The sequence below is a fragment of the Phalacrocorax carbo genome, chromosome 2, assembly GCF_963921805.1.
Source record: "Phalacrocorax carbo chromosome 2, bPhaCar2.1, whole genome shotgun sequence".
Classification (NCBI taxonomy): domain Eukaryota; kingdom Metazoa; phylum Chordata; class Aves; order Suliformes; family Phalacrocoracidae; genus Phalacrocorax; species Phalacrocorax carbo.
In genome coordinates this window covers 68,493,535-68,512,754 of record NC_087514.1, presented here as the reverse complement: position 1 = coordinate 68,512,754, position 19,220 = coordinate 68,493,535, and the positions used below count along the sequence as shown (strand labels likewise).

General features: G+C 37.0%; 1 protein-coding gene across 1 annotated transcript in view; it reads left to right on the top strand.

Moving 5' to 3' along the window:
• GABBR2 (gamma-aminobutyric acid type B receptor subunit 2) overlaps positions 1-19,220 on the top strand; it is a 491,408-nt gene that overhangs the window by 214,642 nt on the left and 257,546 nt on the right. The window contains exon 4 of the mRNA XM_064443206.1: positions 17,171-17,272. Within this exon, the coding sequence (XP_064299276.1) occupies positions 17,171-17,272 (102 nt within the window). The remainder of the gene's footprint in view (positions 1-17,170; positions 17,273-19,220) is intronic.

Sequence of the window (19,220 nt, the reverse complement as noted above, 5' to 3'; positions counted from 1 at the left end):
AATACTGATAATGCCAGTACAAGCAAGCAAGGAGAAAATGGCAGAGCTAACACTTCTATTGCTAGTATGAGCTCTTCATCAGCCACATTATGGGTAAAAACGATGACAAGCTAACCAGATCTGACAGAATGTCAGCCAAAAAAAGCACAAAATTTTCAAGAAGACTATTTGAAATATGGATTTATACGTTGCTACTGTTGCTAATGATGAACCTCACCCTAAGTGTATACTGTGCCTTGAGACGTTAGCTATTAATAGTATATGAAACCATTACAATTAGGAAGACATTTAAAAATTAAGCATCCAGAACATGAAGACAAACCTCAGCGATTTTTTCAGTCATGTTTGAAGTCGTGATACTCAGTCCAGTACTTTGCATAACTAAACATAATGATAAACATTTAAAAGCGTATTTTGAGGTTTCTTGATAACAAAAGACAAAGAGCCACATACGATTAAGGAAGCACCTCTTCTTCCTGCTGCAGTAAAAATGGCTGAAATAATGCATGAAAAACAATATGGCAACAAACTGAAGTCTGTTCCTTTGTTGGGAAATGCTATTGGAAGATGCACAGAAGAGTTGAAGAGTTGCCGAAGAGTTGCCGAAATACATATCAGAACAAATCACACAGTGTGGGCAGTTTGATGCAGCTGGGTGAAAGTACAGATGTTTCTAACACGTCTCAGCTTATGGTATTTGATGGATTCTGCCTCAATAATAAAACAGGTTTTTGTGAGCCACTAAAGGAAAAATGTACTGCAGAAGATACATTCTCGACAGTAAGTGACTTCTTTAAAGAGTAATGTTTTATAGAAAACCTGTGTAAGGGTAACCACTAATGGAGCAGCTGGAATAAAAAATGTATTCCAAGGTAAGGTTACAGAGCTAGCATCACACATGAAATTCTTTCACTGTGTCAGTCATAGGCAAGCTCTTGCAGCAGAGTAGCTGGAGCCAAAAGTGCGTGAAGTGCTGCAGGGTGCAATACTCTGTAATGAGATGGGAGTGACCACAAAAATATTTTGCACCTCAGAGGTTCACTAGTTTTCTTATGGTGAAGTGTTTAAAAAAGTTGTTGAACTTGATGTTATGCATTTTTCTTTTACAAAATGACAAGTGTTCCAAAGTTGCTGGCCTTTTCTGTGACGACATCTGTCTACAGCAGATAGTTTCAAAAAAATAAACACACTTAATGTGTACACTTAAAAAACATAGAAACTGAATTTTCCAGCCTGTTTAACAATCTTCCCAACAAGATTTTCAGTAGGTTTTGAACCCAGTTGTTAAACATATAAAAATGCAACACCTTCTGATTAGTTTGCAAGAATAACTGATTGCCATCAGGGAAGATGGAAACTTACTAACAAAAATTCAACAAAAACCTTTGCATGATTGGGGGATGGGACTTAAAAATTAATATCATAATTTAGTAAGTGTAGCCAGTGATGTACGTCCTCCATTTGGATCTGTATGTCTTTGTAAAGTACCATTTTCAGCTAGCAGCCATTAAAACTAAGTATTGAAATAAACTGGACCTAGAACCAGACCTTCAAATGGCTGTATCAATAAGAGTTTAACCAAGAGTTTAAAAACTAATGAAGGATGTTCAATCGCATCACTTTAGTGAAAGCAAGAAGGGGCCTTTTTCACCTCTAATAAATAAAATAATTTTTTTAGAATATTATTTCATCTTTATCTTATCCTTTTTAATTTCTGGGGTTTATTATTTATTTTTTTTATAATAAGCATAATATATTAGTACAGCAGCAAGAACCTGTGTATCATTTATAAATATACATACACAGGGGGTGCATGATCAGAAAAGTTTGGACACCACTGCCATAGAGCCAGAGCACACTAGCTTAGTTCCCTGCTGCAGGCCATTGTGGTTACATAGGCTGAAGTTCCTTCTGGCTGCCTGAAAGAATGGGCAGAGCACATTCATACCTGTCTGAAAAATACTTTGGAAATACCCACAGTAGACCAGAAATGCGAGCTCAGTACTTTTTGTCTGTCATATATAATGAGGTAACTGCCACCTCTTTACACTATGAATAAATCCAAGAAAATCTATTAACCCTTTTTGTCAGAGCCCTAACATGAGAAACTGTGTTTATGCATCATTAATTTTACAGAGGTTCACAGCAAGGGCTCCCCCAGAATCCAACGTAGCTGCTTTGGGGGAAATTGCTCTGCTTCTGGATATCATTATTTTCACTAGGATAAGTAGCCTTAGTAGAAAGTCCCATTCAGTTCCTGTAGGTTCTTTTCACACTGTGACACTGTATGAAGACACTTGCGTGTCACTTCCCCTTGTGAAGCTGAAAATGAATCTATTAAACTGTATTATATAGCAGTTTGGAGAAATGATTGGAAGCTAAGAGATGCACTGTTTTATAAGATATTCTCACTTTCTTAATTTCTCTTCTCCTTTAGGACCATACTTAGAAGGATCACACCATCTGGTGACCTGTGGAATCAGGGCGGGGAGAGGGGGGAGAGGAAGAGGGAGGATTCCCCTTCTCCTCTCTCTATTATAGCTTTCTTGTCCCAAATGTCAGTAAACTTTTGTGTTCCCCTCAATTTGACATCCTCATATAATGTGGAGGAGAATCTGGTTCCGTGTCAATAGACTGATATTTAAAACATTTAGTCACACAAATGAATGGTCAGTAGAAATGGTGAAATGTCTTTTGTAGATATATCATGGTGGTTGTGGTTTCTTACAAGCTAGCATACCACCTATACTTCTGGCATTTTGGAGTGCCCCTCGTTTTATGGAAACAAGCTTCTCTAGTTATTATCCACCAAAATCTCTGAGCACTAAAATGAATAAATACATGAAACCTTATAAAAATTATTCCGATTGCAGGATCAACAATTCTAAGTTCAAATATGCCTGCACAGCTTTAACAGAAACATTCTGTAAGAAAAAAAAGAACCTCATCTAGACAAAACTAATGCCTTTCTCCCGACTCCCTGTCCAGTGCAGCTGCTTCTTGCCAGAACAGAGTTTGCTTGTATGGGCTACTGGAATTATTCCCTGTGTTCTAGGTCTCTTTTTTTTTTTTTGTTTAAAAGAGGGAGATTAATATTACAGGATATTAAAGTTACGTATAAAAAATATGTTAAATGGTATTATCTTTCAGACAAATTAAAAAGTTGTATCAAATGGCGTGGAGTGTATTTAAAACTCAGAAATAGATAAAAGTTATTTTTAAGGGGTTTGTTCAATTCTGTTGAAGTCAAATGCATAACCCTTAATGACACCACGTGTATTCTCTCCTCCCTGAAAGAGCTAAAATAAAGCATTAAATATGCTTATGAAGGTACAGAACATTTTTTCATGCCAGATTGTTGTTAGCTCTTGTGGGGATACAGAAGGGTAGAGTCTGATTCCAGGTGTTCTGTGAATTCCGGGCACAATCCGTAATGTTAAAATGAAAAGGGCAGTGACAGTAAATAGTAACACACATGGTCAAGGAGATGTCTGGCAGTCCATAATTTTCACCACCTGAAGTTGCCAACAAGTTGACCGAAGACACAGAATGAATCTGCTTGCTTAATTTGCAGCATAAAACACTTCAAGTAATTCTCAGGTAACCTAGAAGATTTTTGTCTTCTGGTTTCCATACTGAATTAGGAACTTCATCTCAGACAGTACTGGTAAACTGCTCATGTTTTTGTAACATTTTCCAGTCATGGGTAAAATTGACTTTACTTGCTTAAACCAAATACCTTGTATTAATATGACCCTGAAGAATTTCTCTGTAGGAAAAGAGAATGTGAAGCCAATGAAATGAAAAGATGCCACCATGGTATTTTTACATTGCTCTAAGAAAGAGTGCAACCACAGTAAGGCTGCTTAAGACAACATGCCAAGATGCAGCATAATGCCTGTCCAGAATCCCATTCAGAATAACATAATGTGCAGAATTTATTTGTAAAGGACTTGATATAAGATATGCCAAGAATTAATGTGGCTTAAAAAGCTTCAGGAAAGGATAGTAGAAGGAAGAAATTTCAGAACATAGAAGTCTGCCAAAGGAGAAAGAGCAAGAGCAATTAACAAAGGCATTAAAGGGTTCAAAAAAGTATGTACAAGAGCCCGGGGAAAATGTCTTTTCTAGAAGGACTTTTGACAGGTAACTGGAGTACAGCTTCAGCTGACGATTGAAATCTCAGTGGAGGAAGTATGTGAATCAAACTGAGACGCTCAAGTACAGTAAATTATCACCACCATATGGTATCCTTCTGAGGATTCTGAAGGAAATAAAGTGTGAAATAACAGTCATACACCATTGTGGGAAAAGTTGCTGCAAGGTTTTCTTCAATATTCAAAAAATGTTAATGTAGCACCTCCATTTTCTTTAAACTCAGAGGACCAAGGTACAATCCTCAAACTCTGAAACAATGTTTCTTCGTCTAGTGGTCCTAGAAAACAGGGTGAAAATGCTCTAATAGAGCCACTACTTTATCTTGCTTTACCTTACTTTAACTTAGATTAAAAAGTGAATGTAGTTTAAAGTTAGCATAGCATATATTAACTGGATTAATTTAACTAGCATGAGTTAACTTTCCAAAAGGAATGTGATTATGGCTTCAGCACATTTTTAAGTTGCTTTGTTTTTTTTTAACAGAAGTGGTTATTCTCTGAAGCCCTCGAAGAGGACAGTCATGTCTCTCATGATGAATTTGGGAGAATCAGCAATGTAATAGTTGATAGTGCCATTATTAGTTCCTAGGAGGAAGGAGAGGGGGACAGAAAGATTAGAAGCAAAAATAGTAGTTTAATCTGTAACTTCTCCCCAGGTGACAGCAACCGCTGTAGCTCATCTTATGCCACAGAGTGCTATCTAAATGTCAACCATATTGTCTGTTGCAGACTTTTACCAACTGTCTCTCTCACTCATTTAAGCAACCTTGATCTTCAACTTCCCACTACATATAAGGGGTAGGGGAAAAACTTCTTGGGCTTCCCTGAAAAGTGCAATTCAATTTTGTGTCAGGTGCATGGCACCTTTTCAAAAGACATTCAAGTAGTTAAGAGTTGATATCGTATGCCTGGTTGTCTTTTATTAGTCTTGACTTTGCCAGCTTTGTGTTTAATTTTATCCTTTTTCCTGAGGCAACAGGCGGCATTATCAGGCTAACTAAACTTAGATATCATTAGTTTTGCACATGTGATCCAATTCCACTTTGTGTGCCTTTCTGACGTTTTCCAGGATTCCTTCTTCTCTTTCGGGTTTGGAAACAGAACAGTAACATCAAGACGTTTCTTCAGGAATCATTCACAGATAGGTAGACTCAAGTGAGGTTTCCTACAATGATTAATAGTTGGCAGATTAACAGTAGGGCAGAATCTGACCACTGCTGTCCTTATCTGGTAGCAGCAGTAGTCAAAGGTGGGTGCATAGCAACCATACAGCTCCTGCGTCGCTGCTGCATCCTTCTATGGGGATAGCTTTCACAGAAATCAGTGCTTCAGTGTTCTTAAGGTTAATGTCTCTTCCTCAAAGAGGTGATGAACAACTCTATTGAACAAGCCAATAAACTCTTGATTTGAATTGACAGATGAGGTGGAGAAAAAATTCTGTTGAAGGTACACCCCTAATTTATTTTAAATCTTAATTGGTATTGCTGGATACGATGGTGGTTCAAAAAAGAAGAAGGAAGGGCGTGAATTTTACTGGTTATTTTTAGTTTTGCCATATCTTAATGGTATCTGGATCTTCATCTCTTACTTAGGGCAAATCTTCTGTTGCAGTATGCTTCAAGCCAATATGAAGGTCATAGACCCTAATACCTTGTTTTCTGGACCTTTTTTTTCCCTGGCATGCTTTGCTTGCTCTGGCATAGAAAATTGTAGAAATTAACATACTGCTTTAAGAATCAGAAGAGTTTGGAACTGTTGAAAGTGGTCAAACATCTGTTGCCCTGTCTGTTTCTTTACTAAAAATAATTGTTGATTGTGTATTATGTTCCTGCGTATTCTTGTGCTGTCCTGAACGAGAGCTTCATCTTTAGCCAATAGAATCTGTTTGGTAACTATCAGAATACTGTGGGTGACCTGGTAAGCAGCTCCAATTTCTTAACAAGCCCATGATTTTATCTAAGACATATCTTCAAGGATGTATAGTAGCCTCCAATGGAACAGCATACTTCATCATGTGTACGCTTGTTCAGTAGAGTCAAGTCATCAAGCACTCACAGCAGCGTTCTACTTAAAATTGTCTGTTCTGCAACTGATGAAAATACTTTTTAGGGATTTAGTTTTCATACAGTTAAAGGCTGGACCGACTGCATCATACAAAATTTTAATTTTAGAATTAAGTTCTCAGTACAGGATGTTTTTAGTTCTTCATTGTATCATAACTCCTCAGTTTCTCTGGTACAGATGAGTGAGCGCAAACTCTTGATGCCAACAGTTATAGCCAGATTCACACTCCTGCTTTGGAAGGTCTGAGCTGCTGCTGATTTTCTGGCTCCCACAAACAGAGAGGATGCAAAAGGAAATTGTGTATCAGAACTTCTTGTGAAATTATTTTGGTGTTCTGCATTTTAAAAATGAATAAAGCAGAGATGATATCTGTCACAGAGAGCTGATGCTGAAGCATTTTGACAGATCAGCAGAGCTTGCGTGTGCAGAAGGTGGGCCTTTGGGTTTGTAAATCAGTTGTTTCCTCAGAAAATAATCCAAGTGATCATGTATGTTAGGCTTCTTACTATGAAGACTCCAAAAGCTTTTCAATTATTTTTGAAAATCAAACGTTAGTATGAAATTTCAATACATAACACTGTAAGGAATGCATTACTACCTTAGTGTCATCTATCTTCAGTTTAGTTTCGTCTAACTTTAGTTTCCAAAAGGATTGAAGTTACAGTCCTCAGTACAATGCACAACAAAATTCCAGTGTGAAGAAAACAGAAAAGGCACAATTTAATAGACAAGTACAAGTGAAAAAAGTTCTTTGAATGTAAATGATACACAACGGAGAAAAAGAGCAAACTTAATTTTTTAAATCTCCTGATTACTTGTCACTGCACAGTAATATCACTCCAGATAGCATCTAATTTAGTTCTCTAATGTAGCAGAGCCTATTTGGGTCAGGAGAGATAGAAGGTGACTTCTGTATTTTTCCAAAGGGAAGGAAGGAACATGGGGCTGAAGCATGGTTCATACAGTAAATTTTTAATGTCTATTTTTATTAGCATTATAATTCATCGCAACATTATCATATGATGATCTTGGACCCCTGAAGTGGTGTCTGTTTTCCCCTTTTCACCTGGAAAAAAAAATATAGAAAGTTTAAACCACGGGGATTTTTTTACAAAGTTCATCTAAACAAAACTGTTTGGAGCAGTGCATTGCCAAGTGGAAAGTAAGTTAATGAAATGCTTTATCAGACTGTTCTCAAATTTTAAGCAAACCTGTCCCTTTACTCCTAAAAAGCCTAAAGCCCAAATACCCCCGTCTATTGCAATGAGGACAAATATTCCCATAGTTCAGGCACAGAACAGAATTAAATCTTACCTAGATATTGCTGACCTTCCCACATTTAGGAAGTCTGAGGAATGTGGATTGCTATTTTGGAAGATTATTGAAATAGTAATAATTTCATATCATCCTTATTCTCCCAGGTATGCTTTCTGTAACCTCACCTCCATCAAAATGTCATCCAATTTTTATATTATGTAAATATCTCTTTTTTTTTTTTTTTTTTTTTTTTTTGGTATCCTACTGAGGCTTGTATCCATAGTTGTTAGTTGATAACAACGCTTACTCCTGAATACAGGGGTTTTCATAAATGTTGACGTAGTCGCCTGAGTCTGATGCAATTAAACCATTAATAAATAACTACAGCTTCAGTACAGCAACCGAGTGCACGGTAAAATTTCAGACTTGGCCCAGGTTTTCTGAAAGAAAAAAATCCTAGCTAGATAAAGACTTCCAAGCATTTCACAAAACCCGTGGTTTGTACAAACCTCCTCTACCAGCCAAGACGTAGGAGAACGTGTGTGTTCTCCCTTGGCGGTTGGGTGGTCAGACTGAGAAAGGGTGCAGGGAAGTAGCCCACTCCTTTGACCTTGTCCTGAGAACATTTTATGAAGGTAAGGGATCTTTGGGGTTTCTAGGTTTCAGTGGATGTTACTGGTACTGGAACACCATTTTGAGACAGGGTTAGATTTTGAGACCTGGGATTCAGCTACAGCTCAGCTGTCTGTAACTGTCTGTATCTGAGAGTCATCTAAGCTCCATTATTAGTTAATGGAGAAAAGAGAGAGGCACTTCCTGGGTGCAATTCATCTCACCTGTTTTAGACATCTATTTATGGATGAGATGACTCATTGCTTAGAAATGCCCATTTATCTTAACTTTGGTAATATCCCTGAAACACCTTTCCTAGTTAGTGTTGGAATAAAAAATATTTCATCTGTCATGAATGTGACTAAATTTGTAAATGTTACTGTTGCTTTCATTCTGCTTAATCAAGGAGGATTTTATGTCAAGACCTTCCTTTTATAATTATAAATCATAACTCTTTTGGCACTTACAACATTTTCTTAAACAACATTTAATTATCGTTCATGTTGCTTTGTTTGAATTATCCCTCTCAATGGATTCTGCTCAGAATTATTTCAGTAAATGGGCTCTTTCTGAGTAATAAATGTGTTTGAAATGTGTGCATATTTAAGAATAACTAATGAGTACTATACGTTGTCCACCTGTAATAATGTAATTAGATATTGAGTCCCTAATTTTTGGTTCAGTAATCAAACAGTCTATTTGCTACATGAAAACTACTACAGAAGTGGTTTTGAGGGTGGTGTAATAGTGTGTGCTTCAAAAGAAATTCATGATAGTTTTCTTAGCTGTGATTTATTCTTTCTTCTGTGATAGCATGAGACTTTCCATCATGTTCTGTTCATATTTCCTAATTGAGACCAAATTCACTAATGTAAAGCAGATTTACTATGTATTCTAAGTAGTTTTTAAAATATTTTTTTATTTCACTAAGTATTTTTTGTCTAAATACATACTCTAAAGCTTGTGAAATTTTATTTGTCAGAAGATGATCCAGGTGCATTCTATATTTTGCATTCTGTGTTCCAATTACACTCCACACATAATGATATGGAGTGCCTTTATTTGTCTGCCTCTACGTTCCCTCAAAGATAGCGTTTAGTATTTCAGCACTCCTGGTTACTTGAATGCTTGCACCAACTTTCAGTAGTCCTATTACATTCAGTTGCTTTAATAAACAAGCATTTCTAATTTCCTGCTTAATTACTTGTGCTCCTGGTATTGGTTTATAAATTATTAAATAATTTATTCTCAATATGGCCTCTACTGACTTTCATAATACCTGGCATGAAAATTACTTGTTGTATAATATTGCAACCTCCAGACCCTTTGCTTTTGTTCTGCTACCTCTAAGAGTCAAGTCTGATAAACCGTAGAAGAGTGGTTGTCCTGTTTATCTGGAAGCCACGAGAACCTCATTGCCATCCATTTTGTGGAGGGTACCTCACACTGAAGGAATCCCAAGTGTATTTGGTATATATTTTCTTCTTCAGTTTTGTTCATCAGTGCCCCTGAAATCTTCATGTGAACTGCTGTTATTTCTTATAGCCATATATCATTAACTTTCACTCCTTGCCTGCTATCTTTGGGACCCTTTCTGGCTTTGCAATGTGTTATGCATTTTTCCTATCAGGAATGTACCATACCTTTTCCCACCCTGCTGTGTGGGAAAAGGTGTTTACTTGTGTGTTTACTTGTCTTAGCATCCACTTTTATTGAAGAGAGTTTGTTTCTTCAGACTGCTCAAAGTTCTGCTGAATCTATTGTGCAGACCCTTAACATGCTTCCAGATTAAGGGGAATTTAATCTGTTCATATTGCAGCTCCATATTTCTTTTTCCTAGCTAAATTTTTATTTCATTGTAGTATGCTGGCATCTTCAGATATGTGATAGCAAGTGATCCACCTCTTGATAAGATGGATTGATTTTTATCTTTTTGTTGCAGAGAAATAACTTTCTAACTCAAACTGTTTGTAAGTTACCTTAAAATCCCCTGATAAACATCCCCCCCATCACAAAACCCCCAAATTCCTGTTAATCCTTTTCAGCCACAACTATTAGGTTTAATATCAGAATTAATTATTACATTTAGCTTCTGTGACCAAAAAACATGAGAAGGAAATTTTTTCTACTTTAGAAAATTTGGGGGGAAATTAGAGCATTTTATATGTGACTTTATAAAGGTTTATGTTTGAACAGCAATGATCTGTGTGGTAGTCATGCATATGTAGGCTTTATGTGAAGTCATATTTACCATGTTGACATTCCAGGCAGGAAGGAGGAAAATGAGCATTTTTTTAATCTGGAAGATGTAGTTACATATGTAAAAAAATAAACCAATACAATATCCTATTTTTGTTCTAATATTATTATTATTACTGCAGTTGAAAACACTCAGTCTGAAACACTCAGGAACTTCTTGCAGGCAAGAGTTATATTGATTGCATTTGTTTCCAGGTTAGATCCATGTGCTAGAGTCCTACATCAACGAAAAACGTCATTTTTCTTGAAAGCCCATACTGACAGTTTTCCCACATAAAAGCCCAATATTCCAGCATCCCTTCTTCCCTTCCTCTCACCCTGAAAACCTCACACGCGATTTTTTTAAAGCATCTGATTGCTATTGAACAAACAAGGAAAGCCAATGCATCTCTGTTTTTATTTCTCCTTTAAACAATAAGATATATTTGGGTTTTTAATTTCCCTTTAGTGGGGCTGTTTCCTAATACCTAAAATATTTTTACTGTTTCCTTCTGGTTTATCTATGCTTTATCTTTTGTTTTGTGTTGTGTCCCAGTGCTAAATAATGTTCTACTTCATCTTTCATTTTTGTAACCCCAAATGATGTGTATATCCTTGAAAATACACCTGAGTTTTCTTCTGTATTTAAGGGCAGTGACAAGTGACAGTATTTCCTATTACACAATTTCTCTTCTCCAGATAGAGTAGTTCTTGAAAGTAAGTTTCACTCAGTGCTTCTAAGCCTCTAAATGTGAATAATGTGTTTGTTCATTGGAATGAAAATAGGGATAATTATGTTTGCTTGTAATGCTGGTATACGGTGAGATGTCTCTATCTTTACTAATCCCAGAAACTGTAATCTGTCCTTTGCAATTACTCACGATTTACATTTTGTCCATGCAATGAGGAAATATTTTTTCTTATAATTCATGCATTTGTTTTGTACACACGTGTTTATATATCTGTACTGAAATTCCTACAGTACAACATTTTAAAATAGACAGTATAAATCTCACAGCAGGAAATCTTAGTAAAAATTCTGACTGTATAATCCATCTGGTCTGACCAGTTCTCATTCATTAGGAGTCTTTTATGATCAACATCTGGTAGGATTAGACAGCCCTGAACAGCAAGGATTTAGCTTGCAGTACTTACATGCAGCTTTAGTGAACCAAAAGGTCATCAGAAATATCTGTTAAAAGCAAAGTAGTATGATTAATCTAAAAATTATTAAATATATTTTGTAACTGGCAGAGTTTGGATTTAATGAGCGAGCTGTGCCTTTAAGCATGTAATCTGAAACATAGTTTGAACCGTCTATCAGTGGAGACCCTGAATCTGAGCTGTCATCATTAGATTGACAATTCATCAGGAATATCACCATGCTTTACTATTTTCCTGGAAAAAAGGGATAAGATTGGCTTGATAAAAATGAAATATTGTCGTCAAATGGATGGTAGCTATTTACTATTGGTGAGCAGGTGGTCACACTGATAATCCCACTGAAGTGAGCAATATCTGTTCACCTAAAACAAAATCGCTGTGTGTGCAACTTCTGTATCCTTGTGAGGTAGGGGATCATTTATATATTGTATGCAGAGAATCATCATACGTAGGTCATACAGGAAGTAAAAAACATGCCAACAACCAAAAATCAGTGTCAGGGCCCTGAGAGCACCAAAAGCCCTTTCTGACCCTGACCAGTCCCCAAGGCTTCTTCCTTTCCCCCCCTCCAAGACCCAGGACTCTGTTTCAGGGTCAGCCTGGCATGGTGCTCAGCCTGGCACCATTAGTCCCTGCCCAGCAATACTGTGGGAGGTCCGGTCTCTCTCCATCATAGCTGTGCCTGGCATGGACCCAACTGGTTTGGATCCATTTCCTGGCTTGTCCTCAGACCTGTCTTGTTAGTATGGATGTGCCTGGCAATCACGGGACTGTGTCTGACCCTGGTTCTCCCAAGACCCAGATCCTGTCCCTGGCTCATGGATGGACTTCCCAGCTTTACCCTGGACCTGCCTTATCACTATGAACTTGCCAGGAGGTCTAGCCTCGTGGCTGAAACTGGCTGTTTTCCCTGAGCATGTCCAGCTCCCCTCGCTGGGGCGCTGGCTGGTGAGGTCCCTTGTCTGGGGCCTGTGTTACTGCACTCACATCCCCCATCCTTAGGAAGCAGCCAGCCTGTGCCACTCCCCAACATTTGCTTCTTTTCTTTAAACCTGAATCCGTCCTTCCTGATAGAGACCACGAGAGTGTTGTAATTTGGTCCCATCTAGATTTTTTTTTTTTACAGCCCATTTAGTCATTCTGTCTACTCTCTCACCATACTGGAAATTAAAGAAATTAATTTCTTCCTTGGCAATGCAAGTTCTTGGCTCCTCAAAACCCCTGTATTTCTTCCTTCACAGGTGCAGGGTCAGGGACTTTGTTGTTTGCCTCTCAAACATCACTGAATTTGATACAACAGCTAAGAGGTAGGCAAGTATTGCTGCCATCCACTTCACAGAAAAAAGATACAGCCAGACTTAGTAGCAAACTTCAAAATCTCATTTAGGTCATGTGAGCTGTATCACACAGCAGCTCTGGGAGAATGAAGGATAAAAGACAATTCTCTTGCATTCAGTCCATTGCCTGAAGCACAAGGACCATCCTTTTCTTCCTGCAAATGCATCGGTTACACATGATACAAACCCTTCATTTTTTGGAGCTTGCTGCTGGGTAAACATATTTGCACCCCAGTAATTTTTGAAGATAACCACACATAAATTTATTATACAATAAATCTAGTATGGTGAAATACTGATTTCATCTAGCTTTGGCCGGAGATCAGTGTAAAAGTGCTCTTCTTTTTTTTCTTATGTGAGTGAAGGAGTAGGGTTTCTAAGCAGTAGTTGGTGAAACCTTTCAGGTTTATTGATGATCAGGTCTGGTAATCCCTGTTTTGGGAAAATGAACTGTTGGTTCATTTTCATGTACACACTTTAAAGTGTGTACAATTTATATAAACAGACCTAGAGCTACAACCTTCATTTAATTGTTAACAAGGGACTAAACTACATGGAATTATACTGCTTCTGTATTGTAAACCTGTGCAAGGTTTACTTAGGAACTGTAGATCCCCACCAGAGCCTAATGCAGTTTTGTTACTACTTTCTACAGCAGTTTCCTCCAGTTGAAATGATCCTATTCTACACAATAAAGAAGCAGAAGTATAGTATTATACAGTTTTCTTTACTCAGAGTTGGTGGAATGAAACAATTACTGCTGAGCTCTAAAAATGCTTGTACTGCTGGTGATACGCTTTCCAGGACTGCAAGCATCTGCTAAAACAAAACATGCAGCATTTTGTATTCTGAGTTTCAGAAATTTAATCCAAAATTGCAACATTTGCTCAAGAAATGGAGAGGCTTTGCAAATTGTGACATTGGACCTAAATCCGAATCAGAAGATTCTGTAGTTAAATTTATTTGAAAGAAGTGAAAAACTTCTGTAGGAGTAAAACCAAAAGTTTCAATTCGTGAGATATTTAGCATATTTAGAAAGAAAGAAAGAAAAGAACTTGAAGATGGTGACAAAAAGATATGGAAATAGGTATCAAAGACTAGCAAATGTAGTGGAAATACCCCCCAGACCAGGCACAAAATGAGATTTGTCAGACTGGTGGCTATACCATTGAAAGGGGGGGAAAAAACCCATTAAGTCTTCCTAAAAAAGCAATGTAAACCTTGTAAATTCTTATAAAGCTCCTAATACCTTGTTGTGATAGTGGGAAATAAACACCTTTCGTTTGGCAAAATCTCCACAACAGATGCATCTGAAAAGCATCCAATATCTGATAGTGGCAGCAAAGAGAAAAGGTTTCCAAATTCTCTGGTACCAAATCTAATAAGGTGTGTCTTTTGGGAGGTTGATCAGTATTTCAGAGAAAAAGTCTAAGAGCTCTGAAGGCCACAGGGTAGTGGACTTTCAGCAGATCGGGCAGGGGGGTGTCAAAGAAATTTCTCAGAGGCTGAATTTAAATAAGTGTTGCTCAGAAGAAAAAAATATGCAATTGAATACCTCAATTGCAAAGTTCATGAACAAGTTCTGAAGGGATGGAATGGCAGCAAGTGAGTAGACAGTCTGAAGTCTAATAAAATCTCAGCCTTGTGCCCTCCATTGAAGTTTATCTATACGTGTTAGTCAAACAATTTTTAATGTGTGTTTTAATAATTTTTCTCATGTTAATAATGGTCTAATTTGACTAAACTGTATTTGGTGAATCAGCTGTTTTCTATTCAGATCAGCTGAGTAAACGTTAATCTAGTCTCTCTCAGATTAAAAGAAAGACTAGAAATGGCTGCAGAAGAAAATTAAGAAAATATCAGAAAAGCAAACCTGCAACTAAAAAATGTCTTGTTTTACAGAAGAAGGTAGGACAGTATGGGGTAGAAGCATATGACCATTTGCGTGCCTTTGGAAAGTACAGTTCTGTTAGCTAAGGAAAAGTTTACTTTTTCTATGTAACTTATGATAGTTTTAGTGAGCTTTTGTACTAGGTAGAAGGATTTTGGACCTTAGCTAAACTATAACCAAGAGAGGTCTATTTTCTTTTGCCATCACTGATGGTTTGTTTCAGAAAAGCAATTTATCTTTGTATCTAGGAAGACCTGTATCATAAGGAGCAGTTAATGGTGTTGCTGGAGCTAAAATATCAATGAATTTTACTAGTATACTAGCAGAAAAATGAGTAAGTACTGATCATTTTTTGCCAGTGAATACATTTTCACAGAATGCACTTAAAAACTTGTTATAGCATCAAAAAAGGATGAAGGGTGTAACTCAAATTTTGGTGGACTGACCATTCTGACTGTTGCTTCTGTATAATAAAATAATTTTGAAGAAAAAAATTACCTATGTCCACTTGTTTTAATCATTGTAAAAGGTTATAAAGTAAAAACATGTTTTAGTAACTTTAGAGCATTGCTAAAAGAGATAGGGATAAGATGAAGCAGAGGCCATGAAAAAAGTAATTAAGGCAGCCAGTGTAGTAATTACTGATCTTCAGGAAATACTGCATTGGTCAACAAAGGAACTTGGCAAAACCAACCTAAAGGGAAGACCAAAAAGAATGCTGTTTGAGGATCAATTAAAGCATTTTCTACTTTGCAGAAACCAGATTATGCTGATTTGTAATGAAGAAATTTGCAAAAGCACAAAGAGTGTTTAAAATTCCTCTTTTTTTAGCAAAAAAACGCGTTTCTATATAACAGTTAAAAAAAATACTGAAAAAAATAAGTTAGTTGCATGGTAAATGTAAAAGCATGAAATACACTCAGCAGAACCACTAACGTACATAGATTGGGAGGGTGCTTACAAACATATATTAAAGAAAGGCTGAGGGATTACTGAAGAGATGAGTTTGTCTTGAAAGCAAAGCTGCCAGCAGAATTTAGAAGTCTCACCTGTCACCCTTCATGTCTCAGTGCATCCCCTTGCTTTTACTGTATACTTAGGCATGAGTGTGACAGACTTTCAGCCCAGGAAATTTAGCAATAACTGAGCCTTATTTTTGCATGGATAAAATGTCTTCTCAGTATATAAACTTTATGGTTATTTCAGTTCAAATGAAGGAGTTCCTGCTCCTGAAGGACAGATACCACTTCCACTTCTTTCCTTGACTATGTCACTATATATCAAATATTTTCAGATTGTTCTGAATGGACTGTGTTTCTCTCTCAAAGGAGGTCAAGGAAAAGGAGTTAGGAGGGAGATTTAAAACGCATAATTCCAACGACCCGTAGAGAGGATCAATGGAAAGTATCTGCATGTGATTTGTACATTTCTAAATTTTCCTGTTCAATATCATATATATTTCTCTTCCACGTATTTTCCCTGCTTGCATTTGAGATACCTGTTTTAAACTGTGATTTGATTCTCCTATTTCTGATATAACAAAGACAATCGGTGCAATGAATGTGATCATAATTTTATTAATTTAAAATTGGAGTGCCCCTCTCTTCATTTCAATCTGTAACCGTGTTATCTTCAGTTAAAATTAATTTTGCTCATCTATTAGGTATAGTAATGTGAAACTCTGGTTTTGCAGTCACGTGGCTGGAGGAAAACCAGCAGTGATTAAGACAGAAAATCTTGAAGTACTTACATGGAAAAAACCCTTACATTAGTAAACCAGATTTCTTTGTATGTTATCTGGCTTCTTTGTGCTGTTAGGCACCTCAAAGAGGACAGAGTTTTGCCACTGTGAAAAAAAACAGGTGAGAAAATCTGTGATAGATGGTTGCTTGTGTTACCTTTAAGCAAACCATACCACTCACTGGCCCATGTAGCGAGACGCATGCTCTAAGAAGGGGGGGGCCACAGAGGAGTTCATTAAGCTTTACCAATCCCTAACTGACATAAGCTAAACTCTGCTGATTCATGCCAAGACCAGCTGACAGTGGTTTCAAATCAGCCCTCAGCACTGAGAATATGTAGGAGTTTTCTTGATCAGCCTTTTCCCTTTATACAGTCTCAAACATCACTTTGGCTACAAGAAAGCTTTTGGTCTTAACAGCACTGGAAATACACAAGAATGGTCCATCCCCGTGATGCAAAACGGGAGCCCACTGAACTTTTTGTCACACATAGTGAAGCTCTTTACGTAGTACGCCCGTTGGTAGTAGATTATGGTGGTAAAAGGATAGTGTCTTGATCTGATTTTAGGCAAAACGGAAAAACAAAACGTGGGTGAATATATCATCGTTGAGATCACTGCTTGTCATTACAGTGATAAATATAGTCCATCTGCTTCCTCCTCACTGAGTCTCGGTTCACTGGTTTGCCTTTTTCTCAACTTCTGACAGGTGAGGAATGATCTGACTCGCGTCCTGTACGGTGAAGACATCGAGATTTCAGATACTGAGAGTTTCTCCAACGATCCTTGTACGAGTGTAAAGAAGCTTAAGGTATGTCCTGCTGTTTGAGGAATAAAGAGAAAGTGATGATTATGTCACGGCATTTGATTTATTTTTTTTCCTATGAAGAAGGCTAATAAAACAAAATTTGCAAAAGAATTATATACTACTACATTCCATTGCATAGTAAGGTTAACAAATGGCATTTTGAGGGTCTAGTCCTGCTTAAATCAATGAATGTTCATGCATATAGTAAATATTTTTTATCGATCCTGATAAGGACACAAAGTAAAGCAAGTTGTTGCTGACTTAATGTTTGTACCTAAAGCACCAGTCTTAGTGACATACATGTGAAAGCTCTTGAGGTTTGGAAACAGAGCCCTTCTAAGGTAAACTATCATGCAGCAAAAGCATCGAGCATCTTTCCATTAGCTTCATTACACATTTTAGACTGAATTCTTTGCTTATAATCATCTGCATTATTTCATAAGAAACACAGAGGGGAAAAAAGGAAAAATAAATTTCATACCAGAATAACTTGCCATCCTTCTCTTATTATAATGATTTATTAGGTTCCCAGCATCTCATAAAATTAAAACTATATTTTAACATCACCATGTAATACAACCAACAGTAAACTAGACTTAGGAGCTATGAATCCTAAACTGCATATGAACATGAAAAAAATGATTGAACAGCCGAGAGCAAGGACTTCTAAATGGTGAAGATCAAATCATTGGTGGCATCAAATATGTATGACAGGCAACCAAAGCCACAGTCCTGCAAATAGTTAAATATGTGTAAAACAGGTTTTAAAAAACCTAATAAACTGAATGGTATTAAAAAAAAAACACAAAAATTAAAGCAAGGATATCAACCTGCATAAGACTAGGCCACTACTGAAGCTAGCTGGAAAAGGTCTAAAGCATGGTAAACTAAGTGTGCTTTGTTATTCCCATAGAGATGCAAGCCTGAATGTATAAAATATAAATAGGTAAAGATTATGTTTATAGGAAGCCATTTGTATCTGTCTAAGCTGTCTAAGCCAGTCTAAGCCAATTTGCATTTCCTACCTGGGGTTGACAAGACTCCAGTACATGTTGTCAGTAAAGTCCATATTTTCATAAACACTGTTTAAATTAGTGAAATTAATTATTCTTCAATACAGAATTGAAATATCTGGTATGATTGGCAGAAATATATGCTCTACAGTTTTCCCAGCAACACCTTAATTTTTATTTCATTGACTCCAGCCTCTTTGAATCACAGTTGGAAGGTAAATTTAGGCTTAAGGATATCTTTAACACTCATTTTGTGTTCAGAGAAACAGGTGTTGGAGGATATGCAGTTGTACATCAACTTAAATGTTTAAAAATTCTAAGCCTGCACAGGCAAATAGTATGAGCAATACAAAGCTTCCAACTTTCTTGTATCTTGCACATAGGACAAAAAATATGTAATATATGAATTCCAATTCAATGAAACCATTTCCATCTGATTTCCCAAATACAACAGGTGTTTTGGATACTGACTGAACATGATCTCTCATTCTAATGGTCAAGTGAATGAAATTTTAAAATTCTGGGCCAGGAACAGGTTTGGATGCAGTCTCAATCTAAGTGAGTGACATGCACGCTAACATAGACATCACCAAGCTTTGCCAGCGTGTTATGATGGTGGGAGCTCACATCCTCTAGTTCACCTTCGCCATCAGTGATTCCATACCTAAGGTTAGAGGCTCATCTGTAGTTCTTCAGGTGGACAGGTAGAAGGCAGAGCATGTGGATACCTCTATGGACAAAGTTACCCAGCTTTGAGTAGATTTACTGATAACATCTTGACTGTCAGATACATGGTAGAGATTATGACAGAGTACCTGAGCTGTTCAATTTAGATATTTCATAAAAAGCCTGCCAAGACATTGACTTTTCCTGGCAGATGAGATATTGTAGCAATCCTTCTCTGGAAAGCTGCATAATACAACATTGTGGTGTTATTC